Source organism: Sphaeramia orbicularis, chromosome 15 (assembly GCF_902148855.1).
Source record: "Sphaeramia orbicularis chromosome 15, fSphaOr1.1, whole genome shotgun sequence".
Taxonomy (NCBI): domain Eukaryota; kingdom Metazoa; phylum Chordata; class Actinopteri; order Kurtiformes; family Apogonidae; genus Sphaeramia; species Sphaeramia orbicularis.
The window spans coordinates 47,191,591-47,211,603 of record NC_043971.1 but is presented as its reverse complement, the minus strand read 5'-3'; the positions used below and the strand labels follow the sequence as shown (position 1 = coordinate 47,211,603).

The 20,013-nt window shown below is 39.5% G+C and overlaps 1 protein-coding gene across 3 annotated transcripts; it reads right to left on the bottom strand.

The window, feature by feature from the left end:
• Positions 1 to 1,075: 1,075 nt before the first annotated feature.
• Positions 1,076 to 19,790, bottom strand: cfap91 (cilia and flagella associated protein 91). 3 transcript variants are annotated; one of them, XM_030156883.1, is made up of 17 exons: positions 19,616 to 19,788; positions 19,463 to 19,539; positions 12,522 to 12,679; positions 12,329 to 12,409; positions 12,151 to 12,189; positions 11,875 to 12,053; positions 11,564 to 11,741; positions 10,728 to 10,885; positions 10,427 to 10,597; positions 10,176 to 10,306; positions 8,993 to 9,100; positions 8,832 to 8,903; positions 8,602 to 8,748; positions 8,299 to 8,520; positions 3,039 to 3,187; positions 2,862 to 2,953; positions 1,340 to 1,599 (listed from the first exon to the last, which is right to left on the bottom strand). In XM_030156883.1, the coding sequence occupies exons 1-17, from the start codon at positions 19,695 to 19,697 to the stop codon at positions 1,484 to 1,486; spliced, it is 2,160 nt and encodes a 719-aa protein (XP_030012743.1). In that variant the 5' UTR covers positions 19,698 to 19,788; the 3' UTR covers positions 1,340 to 1,483. The 3 variants fall into 3 exon arrangements, with proteins under 3 accessions (XP_030012744.1, XP_030012743.1, XP_030012745.1); XM_030156884.1 differs by lacking the exons at positions 2,862 to 2,953; positions 3,039 to 3,187 and having other exon boundaries at positions 1,076 to 1,599; positions 19,616 to 19,790; XM_030156885.1 differs by lacking the exons at positions 11,564 to 11,741; positions 11,875 to 12,053 and having other exon boundaries at positions 19,616 to 19,787.
• Positions 19,791 to 20,013: the final 223 nt, after the last annotated feature.

Here is a 20,013-nt window from a genome sequence, read left to right as displayed (position 1 = left end):
ACCAATTAGACGTTTTCATGCAAAACTGTTAAATACACACCCAAAATAAATTAAATCTTTATATTTTCCATTCAAGACTACTTTTAAAAGATGTCTTTGACCATTCTGTAAAGTTACTTTAAACTTTTAAGTTTTTTAAATATATATAAATTGCTGGGATAAAAAAAAAAAAAAAATGGGCATCACGTCACTGACCCATTAATAAACACCAGCATAAAAAAGCTTCCTTATCTAAAGTTAAGTTAGGTGTATTTTAACCTGTTGTGGTGATGAGAACAACTTTCATGCTCCAACAGTACTTCACAACTTGTTTTCATTCATGTTTGGCAGACGAATGTGCACCACATTAAATCCTTAAGGAGTATTCGGGAAACAACTTTGAAAGTAACATGACCTAGAGTGTTAGAAAAATATAACATTAGACTATTAGACAATATTCTGTAAACACCAGGTGTCCAGAGCACGAGTCATGGATGGGTTATGATGACATATTCTGTAAGAATGTCCAGACATATCCACTCAGGATATGTCTACCATTTCTTTACTATCTGCTTGTTTTCCATCCAGTTTGGGACCAGAGCAGCCTGCTGCCCTTGGGGAGATCAGGCCATAGGGTAGGTGGGAGAAAAGTACAAACGTGGTCACTGAACCCATGCATCACCGTGTTTTGGATACCTAAGCCAATGGTGAACTTGATCACCGTTATGTTTGTACACTTTGACCAATGGTTGTAATATTCATGTTCTTTCATAAGATCTTAAACTTCCTGGTGTTAGTCAGTCAACTGTTGCATCTCGCTGTATGTACTTGACTCCTTGCAAGTAAAATCTCACACTCTATGATACCTTAGTCTGATGATAATATGACTGCTTGTTAAATTTTTATAGAAAAATTTGTTTCCCCACAAGTGATAAATTAAGCTTATCTTCCTCTGTATCTGTACATTTTATTATGGCTCTATAGCATAATTAAGATTTGGTGCTTTAACTTTGCATTTCCATTACAATAACGGAATGTTTGGTGCATTTAAAAAACAAAAATACAACTTCAATGAAGATTGAGGATTTTATTGGGGGACACTGTTTCCAAAACACACATCTGATTCATGGTGCAAAGGAGTAAAGACTCCATTGGCATGTGTAGGCATTCATAGTCAGGCTAACTATATTGCCTGGCCAACAAAAGTCCTGTAATGTTTTGTTTTTCATTACTTCATGTATTCACCATGGTATCATTTCAAAGAGCTTTTACAGTGTCACATTTATTTCAATCACTTTTTGGACAAATGAGGAGGTGAAGCCACTAAAACAAAGGCGATGAGGCCACTTATTACAGTCATCATATAAGCCAAACATCAGACATGAGATAGCGCCTCAGTGAACCTTTTATTTTCATTCCCTTCCTCTGTTTGAGCATTCCGCTGCTCTGCTCCTTTTTCCTGCTCCACCTGGCTAATCTTCGCCAGGGCTTGGTTGGAGGCTCTTCATGAGGGAGAGGGCAATTGTGAGGCTCCCAGAGAAGGATTGTTCCCAGAATGCTCTGCAGTCCTCTGAATGATACTTCCAGCTGCCTGCCAGTGTCTGCGCTGCTTCTGGTGCACTAAGACAAATCCAAAAGTTACCTCTAAATTTACAAGTCAGTTATATTTCATATTAATGTAATGTTCAAAGGTGTAGTATGTAGGAATCATGTTCTAAGTAATTATAAAATGGCCTTGACTGTCACCAGACATTAAGGAATCTTGTTGATTTCAAATACTGATATCACTGACAGTAGTAGTCCAGCCAGAATATTTGCATTTGAAAAGCTAAGTGTCAGCCCCTAAATGATGTTTATGTTGTCATTTTGTGTTTTGGTCGGATGCTCCACCCATCACCTATCTGCCAATCACCAAGTCAGTAGCCTTTCAGCATCCAGGTTGCCAGTTCCCACTGAGCTGCAGCTGGAACATTTCTGATCATAAATATCTGACGTTAATAAACCTAAAAGGCCTCTTATTATTCCCAAATACATCGTGACAAAGGGAGAAACAAAACAAGGATATGTATAGGAGATGATTTTGAGACATGGAGATGGCTGAAAGCAGAGAAGAATTTGAAGACCGACACCAGGTCTCCCTTAGTCTGACCACCCGATAAGAACCACTGAGAGCTGGGGCTGCGGCCTCTTCACTTGGTCCCAGACCGTCTGTGTCTTCTACTGGGACTGGGCTGCAGTCTCTTCTCCTGGTCCTGGTGAAGAGACTGCCGGTCCGGGATGGGTGAAGAGACTGGGTTCTGGGTACCGGTGTAGGACTTGTCTCTTGCCATGGTAGCTCCTTGTAGTACAGTGTTTTCTGTGGAAGTGACCTCTTCATTTAGCCGTGTGTAATTTGAGGTGTGTGTGTGTGGGGGGGGGGGGTCGGCCGGCCAGTTTCTTATAATACAGTACTAAGGTGGTGGAAGTAAAAGTGAAACTTAAGGCTCATTTACCTTTTCCCTTATTTTTTCATCTCCTGAATCATTGCAAACTTTCATTTAAGTGGGCAGGACATTTGTCCTGGCCTATTATATCTTATATGTATAATAAGTCTGGTGATGATTTTTTTGTATGAAATTTATGGTGTGGTGGCAAGGATTGGTGGAAATGCTAGCAGTAGACGCTCATGCTGGATCTGGCAACCCTTCGTCTGGGGGGAGGAGGAGGAATACCACGCTCTACAGTATTTTGAATGTGTTTGCAGTATCAGTTTTGGCCACAATCCTACATAGGGCACCTTTAAAGTAACGTTTAAATGATTTCGAAAAAAAAAAACACTTTGGTACACTCAGGTAACGCATTGAAAACATCAATACATTTTGTTTTGTCCATGTTTGCCATACCTTTTTGCCTGACATTGATCTTTTCAATCTCTGGGATCAGGAAACTGTACACCAGTTCTGACACAATCTCTTCTGACTGAAGACTGTTACGGCTAGTCAGACACACATGTAAGCAGGTGTTAACAATTGTTTTTTAAATTGTAGAAACACAATGTCACATGCTGAAAGGTCTATAACCTGTCCTCCATGGCATAGGCAACATCGTTGACCTCCTTAGCCAGCGTGTGGATCTCTTGTCTAGCCTGTTGATCAGCTGTCTGTTCCACAGTCCCCAAGATGATGTCCTCCAAATACAAATCCACAGTTTCCTGGTGTACCTGCACCACCTGGGACACAGTGAAGAAGAGGACACATTAAAACATGTGCAACAAATGTATGAACATATATGTGTACAGCTATTTCATTTTCAGTGCTTCCTGTTCCAGGATGTCATGAAGGTGATGAATGAGTGGACTCAATTGCTTGGTGCTGAAGGGATAAACGGATTTATCAACGGGACACAAAAGGTGAGGAACAAACAGAAAAACCTGGTGAAGTCAGTCAGACTCCGTAGAAGGGTGATCAGCGTCTGGGTTATAGAAAGGATGAAGGCGACAATGATCCCGTGCTGCACGGCTGCAGAACCAGACCTTAAATAAGGCTGGTCCTGATGCGCCGCAGCCATGCAGCATGCAACAGGTGAGTCTCATGATGGACGGAAGTGGAGAGGGAGGCACTGGCAGTAACACCGGAGCAGACTGTGACAGGGACCCCCCCTCAAGGGACGGCTCCCAGCGTCCCCAAAGATGGAAAGCCCCCATGAGGACTGGGGCATCCTGGAAACGTGGCATCCTCCGGGCTGACGAGCCTCTGGGGTGAGATCAAGACAGGAACGCGGGGCGAGACCAGACTTCGGTAATCTGCCAGACGAGACCACACCGAGGGGAGAAACTGGGCGGTAGGCACACAAGCCTAACCCTAACCGCTAATGGTGTGTTATTTTAGGCAGCGTAAATATACATGCTGAAAGCTTATAATGCATACAGATAACACGCCAATTAAAAGTGGTGTGTTATCTATACGCAATTCATGATATCATGTTGGAAAAACCACATAGAAGAGCTGAACTGAGGAGAAGAGCCAAAGTGAAGAACTGAAGTGAAGTGAAGCAAAGGGAACTGAACTGAAGAAGTGAAGAAAAGAGAACCTGAACTGAAGAGAAGAAGTGAAGTAAAGAGAACCAAACTGAAAAACTGAACTATAAAGAATCAGAAGAGCAAACAAGAAAAAGACTAACAGAAATAAAGGACAAAGAGGAACAACAGACAGACTGGAGAGACAGAAAGACAAAGTAACTGACACACAGACTACAGGGCTAGGACTAAGGAGAAAAGGGTAAAGAGGATGGGACTGAAGTGAACAAAAGAATAGAGGTATATCAGAACAAAAATAAATGAAGGCACAGAAGATGAGGGCAGAGAAAAAACAAGGAACTGAGAAAGACATGCCAAGACAGAGAAAAGTATACATGGACAGAGAAAAGACAAAAGAACAAGAAAGACAGAAAAGAATGATAAAACAGAACAGGCAGAAAATGCAACAGATAGGCAGACAAGGGACTTTTACTCCGTGAGCAAACTAAGCACACTAACAACAGAGACTGACAAGGGGACCAACTAAGAACAAACACAAGTTCAAACAAAAGGAAACTAACAGAAAAACTAGAGGAACAGAGACACAAGAGGGGAACAGACTCGGGATGAAAAACCAAGTCCCCAAAAGGCCCAGGTCCCCACAAGGAGAGGGACGCTAGGAATGGGAAGCTGGAAACAGACAGGAGACAACAGGACGCACCGAGGGAAACGCCGGGGAGTATGGCAGGCCAAGTCTATCACTATTCGCCTCTCCCACAACATGTCTGGTCATTTAAATGCCGTAAAAAGTGGCGTCGAAACCACCAAAACGCAGGTAAAATGATGTATTAATTCCCACAAAAATGCTATTTTTTATGCGGTCGTGTACTGTTTTAAGAGTGGTGTAAAAAGCGCCGTCTTATGGCTCTTTAAAATGCCATATTTTACGGCGCTCTGTCACTTTTGACAGCGTAAAAAGCGGCGTTTTCTAGTATTATTTTCATCTCCACCCCCTGGCTTTTCACAGCTACTAAAGTTGAACTCTCATCAACCAATAGGTAAAGAGAACAGACAGACCACACCAATTCACCACTGATCTCCTTTGCTACTGATTGCATCTATTTCTTACCAGCTATAAGGAAAAGCCTGTGTATGCGCACGGCTGCTATTTTCATTCATATTTTCACACAGACTCACCATATGAAAGGGTGACTGACACCACTGGGACAGCCTCAAAATTTAATGTACAAAAGATTAATGTAGTTTAATGCCCAAATACAGCTGTCAATCATCGAGAGAGACAGACAGACAGACATTTTCTTGAATAAATTTGGTGATGATTAATCATGTCTGTTTGTGTCCGTCTGTCTGTTTGTCTCTGCCTGTCTCTCTCTCGTGATGACTGACAGCTGTTTTTGGACATGAAGCTACATTAAGCTTTTTCTCTATAATGTGCACCTGTGGGGAGGAAAAATTTGAATGCATATAGCATCTATAAAAGTGGGGTATTGTTTTGATTTCAGGAGACGTGAAAGTGGGCATGACTAGAGATGTCCACACGAAATCTGGTGATGATTAATCGTAGTTTTCGGCCATTAAACTATGTTAATCTTTTGTACATTAAATGTTTGAGGCTGTCCCAGTGGTGTCAGTCACCCTTTCATTTGGTGAGTCTGTGTGAAAATATGAGTGAAACTAGACTTCCATACATTTCCTGAAGGAAATGTAACCCGTCTACTTACCTCTTGCCGGATCGGTGGACTTGTGCGATGTAAAAGCAAGAAATATCTCCCATTCACTTCATATGTGAATCTGTGTGTTTGTGAGGGAGTGGAGATGATTATAATACAAGAAAACGCTACTTTTTATGCCATCAAAAGTGACACAGAGCACTGTAAAATTCGGCGTTTTAAAGAGCCATGGGACGGTGCTTTTTACACCGCTCTTTAAACAGTACATGACAGCATAAAAAACAGCGTTTTTGAGGGAATTTACTCCGCATTGTACGGCGTTTTATATTTGTACGCCGCATTTTACAGTGTATTAGTGGTTTGGACGGTGTTTTTTACGGCATTTTGGTGGTTTGGACACCGTTTTTTACGGCATTTAAATGACCAGATGGGTTGTGGGAGTGGCAAATAGTGATAGAGTTGGCCTGCCATAAAGGACGGAAAAAACTAAAGACGGGTCCCTTCAGCACCAGCTGAGTCCAGGTATGGCGGGATCATTCTGTCATGAAAGTGGTGAATGAGTGGACTCAATTGCTTGATGCTGAAGGGATAAACAGATTTATTAACAGAACACAAACGGTGAGGAACAAACAAAAAAACCTGGTGAAGTCAGTCTGTAGAAGAGAGTGCGGGTTATGGAGAAGATGAAGGCGACAATGATCCCACGCTGCACAGCTGCAGAACTAGGCCTTAAATAAGGCTGGTCCTAATGTGCCGCAGCTGTGCAGCGTGCAACAGGTGAGTCCCATGATGGACGGAAGTGGAGAGGGAGGAGCTGTTGGTAACACCGGAGCAGACAGTGACACATGGGTAGATTCTCATATTAAAAGACTAAAATACAAACTCAGCAATTAGTAATATGCAGTAACTTGGAAGAGTATGTATTTCATTATCAACAAGAGACACAGTACAAAGTAACCACACTGTCAACAGGACCTCATAGTCAGAAGCAAACAGCTCTGTATCTGTAAAACACTGTGGACTTCAGTTTATGTGTTGATGCTACAGAACTTCTCACATTTTTACAGCAGCAATCTTGAAAATTTCAGTTCTGCTCAAGCTCATCTTAGAACACCTGTCAAAACACAGGTGTCCCTTCATTAAATCTGCCAATCTAAAATTGTATACACAACCAGATTCCCCAGGTGCTCAGCGTCCTTATGATTACACTTATGCCCCGTTTCCACTACGTGGTATCGGCTCGACTCGACTCGACTTGGCCTTTTTTGCATTTCCATTACGAAAAGGACCTGGTATCTGGTGCCCGGTAGGGCTGAAAGATATATCGTTATCATATCAATATCGAGATATGAACATTCAAGATATTAATATCGAAAAAGCAACAATATAAACGATATAGATTTCCCCCGTGCTCGCCCTGCATGTACAGCTCTGGAAGTCACAACAAATTTAATTTATTTGTACTTTATGTTAATGTTGATGACTGGCAGTGAGTTCTTATAAATAAAACTGCACTTTCCACATTCTTTTGTATTATGATGTTAGTATTTTTCTGAAAAATGCTTGGTTTTCACCGAACCCGTAGTCATATCGTATCGTATCGATATCGAGATATCTGGCATGAATATTGAGATATGAAATTTTGTCCATAACGTTCAGCCCTAGTACCCGGTACTACTTTTTTGGTATCACCTCCGCCGAGGTTCCAGGACTGGGGACCAGATACTAAAACGTGACATGTACACACTGCAGACCACTGACTGGTCAGACAGTTTTCTCTTTTTACAAAAAAACAGATGCGGAAGGGGACAGTAAATAAAGCGGTACATTAATCCACATGATAACAGCCCAAAACTACACCATGGTCGGTCGAGGAGATTCAGTCTTTGGTGGCCAATGTAAAAATTCAGACGAGACAACACGCAACGAGCGAGTTTATCAGCAACTCTCTGAGCAGACGACACGGAAGTAAGGCGCCACATCCAGGTACTGTAAAGTCAGTAGTATCTTGTAATGGAAACGCTCTCCAGGAATACTGAGTCGAGCGGAGCCGAGTCGAGCTGGTTCCACGTAGTGGAAACGCGGCATTAGATTCTGAGGTTTCTGTAGCATAAAGGTCCATTGGTCCATCCATTGGGAAAAAAGGTTTAAGGTGCCTTTCATTATTCCTGGTTTGGACAAGCCATTTTCTCGGTTTATGGAGTCAACATCTGGAACCCTTTAACCTCAGAACTCAAACTTGACTCTGAAGTTGTTCAAGAAGGGTCAGTCATCATGTCATGTAATGCTTCTAGTTTTATTCTTTAATTGTAATCTCGTTTGTCTGTGCTTTGGGTGTTATTGTACTTGAGTTTTTTTGGGGTGTTTTTGTACATGGGCATTGTGTATGACTTCTATGTATTATATAAAAAGACTGGCTAAGGAAATGTTTTTCAAATTAAATTAAGATATAAAAGCTTTTCTGTGAGGCAAGAATGTTACACATCTATTCTTACACTAATAAATATTACATAAATAAGTACTGGCGCTCAGCAGGTGTTGCTACCAATGGTACTCAATTGTTAACTGGCAGTAGAGTAGGGATGCTCACATGGGCAGGGGTATAATAAAACTAATCTATTCATGTATACTCACTTGTCTGAAGATCTCATCTTCTTCTCTACATTTATGGTCCTCTGCCTGTCTCTTTCCACTCTCCTCAGCCTCTCGAAGGTGACGGTTTCTCTCAGCCAGTAGCATAAAAGCATGCATTCTGCGTTCTTGTTGGAGACGAATAAGCTCCTTAGACAAAGTGTCAAATAGGTTTTCAAGTTCAGCGCCCACTGCTTTGGCCTGGGACACCTCCTCTTGAGTTGTCTGGAAGGGTAGTAAAGAAATGATGGAAGCTTGTTTGGAATTTGTGAAACTTTGTGTGAGGCGTCTATGTGTGTGTTATACCTTGTGTCTGTGTTTATCTCCCTGCCTTTTCAGGGCTGTTATTAAATCCTTTTCTGTTGTCTGCAGCTCTTGTTCTTCTTTCTGCAGGGCATGAACCGTCCTCAGTTCCATAATGAACTCTAGGTGGTTCTCTTTGCCTACAAACATCTGTATAAAACACACATGCAAAGGGGAATGAATAAAGATGTGCGTCAATAAAGCAAGTGTTTCATAAAGTTTCAGGTACAGACCTTGTGTTGGACACTTCTTCCTCTCAGTAGTTTCTGCAAGTGGATGACTGCTACATCCCTCTCCTCATCTCCCTAAGGCCAGAAAAAAATTAATTAACAAGCATCTCTAATGTTGAGGATGACTGAGGTCAGTACCAATGTGAATCAGGAAATGAGCTGACCTCTGGTGGCTCCTCCACTGTGGGAGTGACTGGATGAGGAACAGGCTTCTCCTTCTTGATAAGAGCTTTCAAGGGCTTCTTTTTTCTTTGTGCTTCCTTAGTTAGTGTCTTTGGAAACAGAAATGGCATCCCATCTAAATCTATACTTTAAAAGTGTGACTTTACCCCTCACCATTCTCATTCGGATTGTCATTATGGGGTTGAATGGTGTGGCATGCGTAGTTCAGGGACATCCAAAGGACAGAGAATCATAAGACAGATGCAGATTTTTAGCTACAAACCATAATTGGCCAAGTCATATTTTTGGCCATATTGTGATATTTGCATAACTTTACTCTCCCAAGACTGCTGATTTATTTGCCATCATTGGTTATGAACTCAAAAAAATAAGACTTAGGCAATTATACTGTGAGGTTAAGCATATGAGGGTCTGAAAGGGTTGGTATGCGTTTTTTTTTTAACGAGTTTACAAACTGAAAAAATATATTAAAAAAATCATCACTTTCAGTGTAGGCTACATTTAAGGTATTTACATTGTTATACCTTCATATAGTCCATTCTGATGAGAAAGTCAAGACTTAAAGTGCTCTTAACATCAACCAGACATCAACCTGAAAATACTTTCCTGTAGTATGTACAGCAGTAATAACAAAAGTTTCAGTGAAAAAAGCAGCGTCTATAAACCAAAGTGGCCATTTTCAGGTTGACCTTCCTTTAACACTTAACATGTCTTTAATCCTTTTGTTCAGACAATATTAAATTTTTGGCAATCACTTCTGATTTTTTTATACCAGGTCTCATTCAACACATGCCAGATGTTTCTAACGGTTTTTGCTGCTTCTTGTCATGGGGTCAGGGGTCACACTACATACTGACTTTAACCTTTAGAACCCATTTAGTTCCATTTTTTTGTGTGTCTTTTAAGGCTGTGCACATATTTCCTGTACTTTCTTGTTGTATCTGAAGAAAAGAGACTGAGAAATAAATATGTATGTTCATTTCAACGCTGCAAAAACAACAAATCTAAAGGCCGCCTAAAACTTTTGCACAGTAGTGTATATGTGTTATGAAAAGCATTGACGTTTCTCATCACAATCCAGTTGACAAGTCAAAAAGTATGTATTAGTGCTTAGTATCACATTTAGTTGTGTAATGATAATGAATGTATTTCTTTGTGGTATACCCTATACTGCTCCAACAGCTGTATGACTCTGTCACTAGGTTTGATCCCATCCTTGATGACTTTGCATGCGGGTCGTTTTACTTGTGGCTTGAAGACTGAGGAAAAGAGACCTCCTTCTAACTCCAGCAAGCCTGTGATTTACAATAATAAATGACAAGTATATTTACTAAGACAGAAATACTCTTGTCTCTGAGCTGTGATTATAGAAATCCTACAAAATACTACATTTTATTTTCCAAAAAAATACTGACCTTCATATGTATCACAGTAGTAGGTTTTGATCTTCTTGGCAGAGGTTATGTTTCTGCCAGTGTAAACATCCCTGTGGGTCACAGAGGAATGCGTCCGAGGGGAATTTCTAATCTGCTGATACTTTAACTTTACCTCTGCAATTCTCCTCTTGGCTTCCAGTTTTGTCAATGCTACACACCAAACAACAACAATAATAATACAAATGAGAGACAGATGAATGGTAGTGTCACATAAAGTTCAGTAATATGATCAGTTTATGATCAGAGAGTTACAATAAGGCAGTGGCGATGGTTGTCTTACACCTAATATATTCATTGTGGATCCTGTGTAGCTTGGTGTCTTTGTCCTTTTGCTTCTTTGCATGTATCTGATTCAGTCTCTCATTTGTGGCTTCTTTCTGGGTTTCATCTCTTTGCTTCAGTAGGTCTCTCAGTACAGACAGGCGAGCTTCTTGCAACCTGAGGGCATTATTGACAGCAATCGAGAAGGTACCATCCTCAAACAGCCAATAAAACTGCATATTTCCTGTATATTCTTCTTGATTAAACATACATTAGGTCAATATAATCTATGGTGTGACAATCTGTTTGGGAAAACTATCTGTAATGTGGAAGAAATTTGGTAGTGGTCCGTGCCGCTTGTACTTCGCGGAAGTCAAAGTGAAACTTAACGCTCATTTCCCGTTTCCCTATCTCCTGAATCTTTGCAAACTTTCATTTGAGTGGACAGTACGTTTGTCCTGGCCTATTATATATTATACTTATGTATAATAAGTCTGGTGATGATTTTTTTGTATGAAATTTATGGTGTGGTGGCAAGGATTGGTGGAAACGCTAGCAGTAGACGCTCATGCTGGATCTGGCAACCCTTCGTCTAGGGGGAGGAGGAGGAATACCACGCTCTACAGTATTTTGAATGTGATTGCAGTACCAGTTTTGGCCACAATCCTACATACGGCACCTTAAGTTTAAGAGCAGACACGCAGTGGTTGTCTGTGTTCAACATTCATATCATCAAACATGTACATGTTAACATTTATCAAATGGCCAAATTTACCTGGTAGTGATTATGATGACATCACTGATGTGACTATTGTTTTCAGCAACTTTTGACTGCAGAGTGGCAATTCTCCTCACCTCTGGATTTCTCCCTCTCTGAAAGCCCATTCTTTGGCCTCCATCTCCTCCATCATACGCCTCCTCCTTGCTAGCTGGCTCAGATCATCTAGCAGTGGAAGGCTGGCCTCCCAGGCCCGTTTAGCACGCATCCACTCTATCATTTCCACCTCTGCCAGGCCTGCAGGTAGCCCACGACCTCAGGGAAAATTAGATCAGGGAGGTTTTGAAGTTAGGTGACAGAAGCAGTGGTTGACTTTTCAGTACAGAGGCCTGAGAGAAGTTTGACATTTAAGGTTTTATCAGAGTCCAGAGTACAGCTGATCTCGTACCCCAAGTCAAAGCTGCCAGTGTCAGGAGTTCTGAGGGAGTTGTCCCAGGCTGTATCACATACTCAGGGCTGTATGGATCTGTCTGTGCATCACTTTCTCTGAAATCTGTCTGGACAGCCACAGTGCAGTGGGTGGACTGCTGCTCAACATTGTTATTCTCCGTAAACACAAATTCTTCTCTGAGGGAAAAAAAAAAGAAAAAATTACAGGATGTTCCCATCGCTAGGAAAAGGCAAACATAAATGGCCGAAATAATAAGAGACTTGCTGAACTTACATTGGCAAAGAAAAAATCACATCTGTGGGAATCAGAGGGCTAAAAGAAATAGAACAGATCATTAAGTCACAGAGTATGTCAATATTCAAAGAGAGATAGCAAGATGCTGCACAATAAAACTAGCATGGATTAACTCCAGCATCTTTATGGCTACAGACTGCAGACCAGCTGTTCTAACCATTTAAAGTATTTCCAGCAATCAGCTCCAGTCACACTGTGCTCTTCCCTTCTCACCCACGATGAAACATTTGGAGCAACTCTATCAAGAAAAATATTTAGACACCACAAACTGTAAGGAATGTAAGGCTGTGATATGTTACAAGGTTATTAATGTTGTTTGCTAATTGATACACTGATGAATTGTTTGTTACCCAGCAAGCTGCTGCAGCACCTCATTGCGCTGTTCAGTGTGACCTCGCCAGCGACGGTCAATAGTTGGTGGGACAGGGTCTGTAGTTTCCAGCTGAACAGTATAACGTGGGAGATGGGCCAGGTCACTGAACATAGACCCATACTCTGGGACTTTTCTCTGGGTAGGGCAGATAAAAATCATGTGAATACAAAATGAGTTCATCATAAATAAATAAATAATAAATAAAATCATGGCTCTTAAATAACCTTAACCTTAATGTCAACCTGGTTACTAACCCACTGTTGTGTTGTGTTCTGGTCTGTTTGTTTTTTGTCTTCTTGTGCTGTATGTAAAAGCTGCTGAATACTTGAATTTCCCTCAGGATCAATAAAGTATCTATCTATCTATCTATCTGCTGCCCATTCTTAGCCACTAAGTACCATTTATGACAACTTGACTTATACTATAATAAATACTCTTTTTTAATGAGAGGTGACATTTTTTTCAGCGATGTCCTTTTGCCATAGCACTTAAAAACCATGACTGAAATTGTGTTATTTTCATATTCTGTTGATTTTGTTAGAAAAAATAAATATCTGAGCTTGACTTACCGAGGTGAAGTTAGCAGCAGGTTGGATATTCAACGGACATTCAAAACCCGTCGCCTTAGGGACTATCAATAAATTACTGCTCTAAATGTTTTTCTTCAATAGCTTCTTAGTCATGTGACTCAGAGACTCCAAATCAGTCTCAAATTATTAGAATAAAGAGGACCTTTAGGAAACACCACTTAATATTTCTCTCCAGTCTATATTAATATTTTTTATGAATATTACTCATTTTTTTAATAAAAATGTCTCTTTTTCTTCAATAGCTTCTCAGTCATGTGACCCAGAGACTCCAAATCAGTCTCAAATTATTATAATAAAGAGGACCTTTAGGAAACACCACTTAATATTTCTCTCCAGTCTATATTAATATTTTTTATGAATGACATTTATATTTATAATGACATTTACATTTATAATGACATTTATATGACATTTTTATCTAAAAATATGAATAATATTCATAAAAAATGTTAATATAGACTGGAGAGAAATATTACGTGGTGTTTCCTAAAGGTCCTCTTTATTCTAATAATTTGAGACTGATTTGGAGTCTCTGGGTCACATGACTAAGAAGCTATTGAAGAAAAAGAGACATTTTTATTAAAAAATATGAATAATATTAATAAAAAATGTTAACATAGACTGGAGAGAAATATTAAGTGTTGTTTCCTAAAGGTCCTCTTTATTCTAATAATTTGAGACTGATTTGGAGTCTCTGGGTCACATGACTGAGAAGCTATTGAAGAAAAAGAGACATTTTTATTAAAAAATATGAATAATATTCATAAAAAATATTAATATAGACTGGAGAGAAATATTAAATGGTGTTTCCTAAAAGTCCTCTTTTTTATAATAATTTGAGACTGATTTAGAGTCTCTGGGTCACATGACTTAGAAGCTATTGAAGACAAAGAGACATTTTTATGAAAAAATATGAATAATATTCATAAAAAATATTAATATAGACTGGAGAGAAATATTAAGTGGTGTTTCCTAAAGGTCCTCTTTTTTATAATAATTTGAGACTGATTTGGAGTCTCTGGGTCACATGACTGAGAAGCTATTGAAGAAAAACAGACATTTTTATTAAAAAATATGAATAATATTCATAAAAAATATTAAAATAGACTGCAAAGAAATATTAAGTGGTGTTTCCTAAAGGTTCTCTTTATTCTAATAATTTGAGACTGATTTGGAGTCCCTGGGTCACATGACTAAGAAGCTATTGAAGAAAAAGAGACATTTTTATTTAAAAAAATATGAATAATATTCATGAAAAATATTAATATAGACTGGAGAGAAATATTAAGTGGTGTTTCCTAAAGGTCCTCTTTATCCTAATAATTTGAGACTGATTTGGAGTCTCTGGGTCACATGACTGAAAAGCTATTGAAGAAAAAGAGACATTTTTATTAAAAAATATGAATAATATTCATAAAAAATATTAATATAGACTGGAGAGAAATATTAAATGGTGTTTCCTAAAAGTCCTCTTTTTTATAATAATTTGAGACTGATTTGGAGTCTCTGGGTCACATGACTTAGAAGCTATTGAAGAAAAAGAGACATTTTTATGAAAAAATATGAATAATATTCATAAAAAATATTAATATAGACTGGAGAGAAATATTAAGTGGTGTTTCCTAAAGGTCCTCTTTTTTATAATAATTTGAGACTGATTTGGAGTCTCTGGGTCACATGACTGAGAAGCTATTGAAGAAAAACAGACATTTTTATTAAAAAATATGAATAATATTCATAAAAATATTAATATAGACTGGAGAGACATATTAAGTGGTGTTTCCTAAAGGTCCTCTTTATTATAATAATTTGAGACTGATTTGGAGTCTCTGGGTCACATGACTGAGAAGCTATTGAAGAAAAAGAGACATTTGTATTAAAAATATGAATAATATTCATAAAAAATATTAATATAGACTGGAGAGAAATATTAAGTGGTGTTTCCTAAAGGTCCTCTTTATTCTAATAATTTGAGACTGATTTGGAGTCTCTGGGTAACATGACTGAGAAGCTATTGAAGAAAAAGAGACATTTTTATTAAAAAATATGAATAATATTCATAAAACAAGAAGCACTCGGAGAGCGCAGACCTCCGCCAAGGCTGATCAGTGGGCCCCCCCGTGGGCCCCCCCGCCCCCGAATACCACCAAAATTTAATCATTTCTTCCTTATCCCATTTCCAACAAACCCTGAACATTTCATCCAAATCTGTCCATAACTTTTTGAGTTATGTTGCACACTAACGATCAGTGCCCCCCCCCCCCACCCCCGTGGGCCCCCCCACCCCCGATCACCACCAAAATTTAATCATTTCTTCCTTATCCCATTTCCAACAAACCCTGAAAATTTCATCCAAATCTGTCCATAACTTTTTGAGTTATGTTGCACACTAACAATCAGTGGCCCCCCCTGTGGGCCCCCCCACCCCCGATCACCACCAAAATTTAATCATTTCTTCCTTATCCCATTTCCAGCAAACCCTGAAAATTTCATCCAAATCTGTCCATAACTTTTTGAGTTATGTTGCACACTAACGGACAGACAAACAAACAGACAGACAAACAAACAAACAAACAAACAAACCCTGGCAAAAACATAACCTCCTTGGCGGAGGTAATAAAATATTAATATAGACTGGAAAGAAATATTAAGTGTTGTTTCCTAAAGGTCCTCTTTATTCTAATAATTTGAGACTGATTTGGAGTCTCTGGGTCACATGACTGAGAAGCTATTGAAGAAAAAGAGACATTTTTATTAAAAAATATGAATAATATTCATAAAAAATATTAAAATAGACTGGAAAGAAATATTAAGTAGTGTTTCCTAAAGGTCCTCTTTATTCTAATAATTTGAGACTGATTTGGAGTCTCTGGGTAACATGACTGAGAAGCTATTGAAGAAAAAGAGACATTTTTATTTTAAAAAATATGAATAATATTCATAAAAAATATTAATATAGACTGGAGAGAAATATTAAGTGGTGTTTCCTAAAGGTCCTCTTTATTATAATAATTTGAGACTGATTTGGAGTCTCTGGGTCACATGACTAAGAAGCTATTGAAGAAAAAGAGACATTTTTATTAAAAAATATGAAAAATATTCATAAAGAATATTAATATAGACTGGAGAGAAATATTAAGTGATGTTTCCTAAAGGTCCTCTTTTTTATAATAATTTGAGACTGATTTGGAGTCTCTGGGTCACATGACTAAGAAGGTATTGAAGAAAAACATTTAGAGCAGTAATTTATTGATAGTCCACAAGGCGACGGGTTTTGAATGTCCGTCGAATATCCAACCCGCTGCTAACTTCACCTCGGTGCTTGACTTGACTATACCATTTTAGGTCTTGCAAGTCAGTGCTGGTTATAGCAAAGATAACTGCAAGATTCCTTTAAAATATTTATCCTTATCCTTAGACTAGCAAATTCATTAACTAACTGATCATATTGAGAGACAAGTGACGGTATGATAAGTGCAACAGATGAGAACCATTTACGATAGTTCTACAGTTTGTAATGTAACAGTCCCTGACCAAACACATATGCAGTTTTATTTAATGCATGAATAACTAAACTCATCAAACATGTCACTAATGTGTCCCGTCGGGGCTAATAAATACTGTCTGCTAAGCCAAAAGAGTAACTGTGTAAACTTTAGGAAAATGTTCGGCAGCGTCAGGGAACTAATACAATTGGCCCTGAGTGACATATGTGATCGACACTTAAGATAAAAAGCCGCAAGTTAGCAATTAAATTATCAACAGCTAAGGCGAAAAATCCTTGGTGAAATGTTCACTAGTCAGTTAGCCAATAGTTAGTAGGAAGCCTTGGCAGATTCGGCGTCAATAGCGTCAACAGCGAACAAACGAAAGGACCACAAAGCACATATGTTACCTTGTTGTGATCTTGGTTACGCTGGCAAAATGCTATAACATCATTTCAGCCGAAATGACCCGCATTTCGTCATATCAAAAAGCAATCGCTGTTAAGGGCCGGTGTGGCATAAAACACGGACCTTGTAAAATTTGGACCTATTTGGAATTTGTGCACGCGCGACCGCAGCCTTACCGGATGTCAGGTTCAGCGAGGCTTATGAAATAAGTACCTTGCGAGTAGAATTGTGCGCTTTTGGGTTTTTAGGGTTAGGGTTAGGGTTAGGGCAGGGGTACAAATTTTCACAATTGACATTCGGTAAGGCTGCGGTCGCGCGTGCGCAAATTCCAAATAGGTCCAAATTTTACGAGGTCCGTATTTTATCCCACACCGGACTGTTGTGTACGGACTGCTTAGGGACCGTCTACAAAGTACTCACATGCAAATGGTGGGGAATAAGCTTTTGCTGAAGGAGGGACATTTTAATTCATCTATAGCTCCGCCCACAAGGGGAGAGGAGCCTCCATATTCACAGACCATGACAAGGACAGCTTTCCCGTCCTACTACAAAACTCAGTTTAGGGAAATATAATTTTGCTAATGAAGGAGGAAATTTTAAAAAAAAATATTTCTTGCCCAAATAGCTCCACCCACAAAGAGGGAGGAGCCTCCATAATGACAGACCATGACAAGGACACCTCCCCCTTCCTGCTACAACTCTTAGTTTATGCAAAAATACTTTTGTAATTAAAGTAGGAACTTTTTAAAATGTTTATTGCTCAATAGCTCTGCCCACACAAGGGGAGGAGCCTCCATACTCACAGCTTATGACAAGGACACCTCAGCCTTCCTACTACAACTCTCAGTTTAAGGAAATATACTTTTGCGAATGAAGGAGGAACTTTTTAAATGTTTTTTTTGCCCAATAGCTCCGCCCACAAAGGCCCTCCATACTCACAGCCCATGACAAGTATACCTATACCTTGAGATTTGTTGTTGAAAGTGGGAGGTGTCCTTGTCATTGGCTACGAGTATGCAGGCTCCTCCTCCTTTGTGGGCAGAGCTATTGAAAAATAAATATTTTAAAAGTTTCTCCTTCATTAGCAAAAGTATTTTTGTATAATCTAAGAGTTGTAGTAGGAAGGAGGAGGTGTCCTTGTTATAGGCTGTGAGTATGGAGGCTCCTCCTCTTTTGTGGGTGGAGCTATTGAGCAAGAAATATTAAAAAAAAAAAAAAATCCTCCTTCATTAGCAAAATTATATTTCCCTTTTAAAAAGTTCCTCCTTCTTTTGCAAAACTGTATTTCCCTAAACTAAGAAATGTAGTAGGAAGGGGGAGGTGTCCTTGTCATGGGCTGTGAGTATGGAGGCCCCTCCCTCCTTGTGAGTGGAGCTATTGAAAAATAAATAATTTAAACATCCACTTTCATTTGTAAAATCATATTTTCCTATACTGAGAGTTGTAGTAGGAAGGGGGAGGTGTCCTTGTCATGGTCTGTGATTATGGAAGCTCCTCCCCCTTTGTGGGCGGAGCTATTGAGCAAGAAATTATTAAAAAGTTCCTCCTTCAATAGCAAACGCATTTTTCTATAAACTGAGTGTTGTAGTAGAAAGGGGGAGCTGTCCTTGTCATGGGCTGTGAGTATGGAGGGTCCTCCCCCTTTGTGGGTGGAGCTATTAAGCAAGAAACTTCTAAAAAGTTCCTCCTTGATTAGCAAATGTGTATTTCCCTAAACTAAGAGTTGTAGTAGGAAGGGGGAGCTTTCCATGTCATTGTCTGTGACTATCAAAGCTTCTCCCTGTTTGTGGGTGGAGCTATTGAGCAAGAAACATTTTAAAAATTCTCCTTCATTAGCAAAATTTTATTTCAATAAACTGAGAGTTGCTGTAGGAAGGGGGAGGTGTCTTTGTCATGGTCTGTCATTATGGAGGCTCCTCCCCCTTTGTTGGTGGAGCTATTGAGCCCGAAATAATTAAAATATCCCTCCTTCATTAGCAAAAGTATTTTTCAATAAACTGAGAGTTGTAGTAGGAAGGGGGAGCTGTTCTTATCATGGTCTGAGAAATGGAAGCTCCTCTCCCCTTGTGGGCGGAGCTATTGAACAAGAAACATTTAAAATGTCCCTCCAGCAAAAGCTTATTTTCCACCATTTGCGTTTGAGTACTTTGTAGACGGTCCCTAAGTAGTCCGCGCACAATCATCCTGCGGAAGAAATTAATTGCTTTTTGATATAACGAAATGCAGGTCATTTCGGCTGAAATGATGCTGTAGTATTTTGCCAGCATAACCAAGATCACAACAAGGTAACTTGTTGAAAGGTGGTCCTTTCGTTTGTTCGCTATTGACGCCGAAAGTCCGAATCTGCCAATCTGCCAGTCTTCCGCCAACTTTACGTAACTAAAACTTGGAAAAACACGAGTGCTGTATTTTGCTTCAAGAAAAACTAAACTTACAACTCGGTCCTTGGACACGTAGGCCTTGAGACTTGCCCTGACATGGTCCACCTCCGACGACACTGTGTAAACTGGATCTGTGGGAGAAGTACATTAATTAACAAAAACATGTCTGTTAACTGTTTCCTTTCAGCTGACGTTAAGCTGACTCACCATATAAGTAGTCAAACACTCGTTGCGGTCTGACAGTTTTGTTTGCATCATATTTCCTCGGGATGGTGCGAGTCATGCTCATTTTTTCTGTCAGTATCAACCCTGTCTAACACTACTATATATCTGGCTGAATGCTGCTGTGTATACTGTCACCATGGAGACAGGAAACGACGGCTGCGCAGTGAACCACATCGCTGAATACATTAGGCCAGGAATCTCAAACATGCGGTCCGGGGGCCAAATGCGGCCGAGCAAAGGTTCCAATCCGCACGTGGGATGAATTTGCAAAGTACAAAAATTCCACACTCAAGGCTGTGGAACTTATGGTTCCAGATGCAGACCAATATGATCTACAGTAACATAACAGTATAATAACCTACAAAAAATAATGACTCCAT

What these genes read in the sequence shown, in the direction of transcription:
- cfap91 (XM_030156883.1), bottom strand. Translation starts at nt 19,697, where the DNA reads ATGAGCATGACTCGCACCATCCCGAGGAAATATGATGCAAACAAAACT. An exon ending in TGCTGGAAATACTTTAAATG is followed by an intron (nt 12,190 to 12,328) that starts GTTAGAACAGCT and finishes TATTTCTTTTAG; the next exon opens with CCCTCTGATTCCCACAGATG. An exon ending in GAGATAAACACAGACACAAG is followed by an intron (nt 8,521 to 8,601) that starts GTATAACACACA and finishes CTACCCTTCCAG; the next exon opens with ACAACTCAAGAGGAGGTGTC.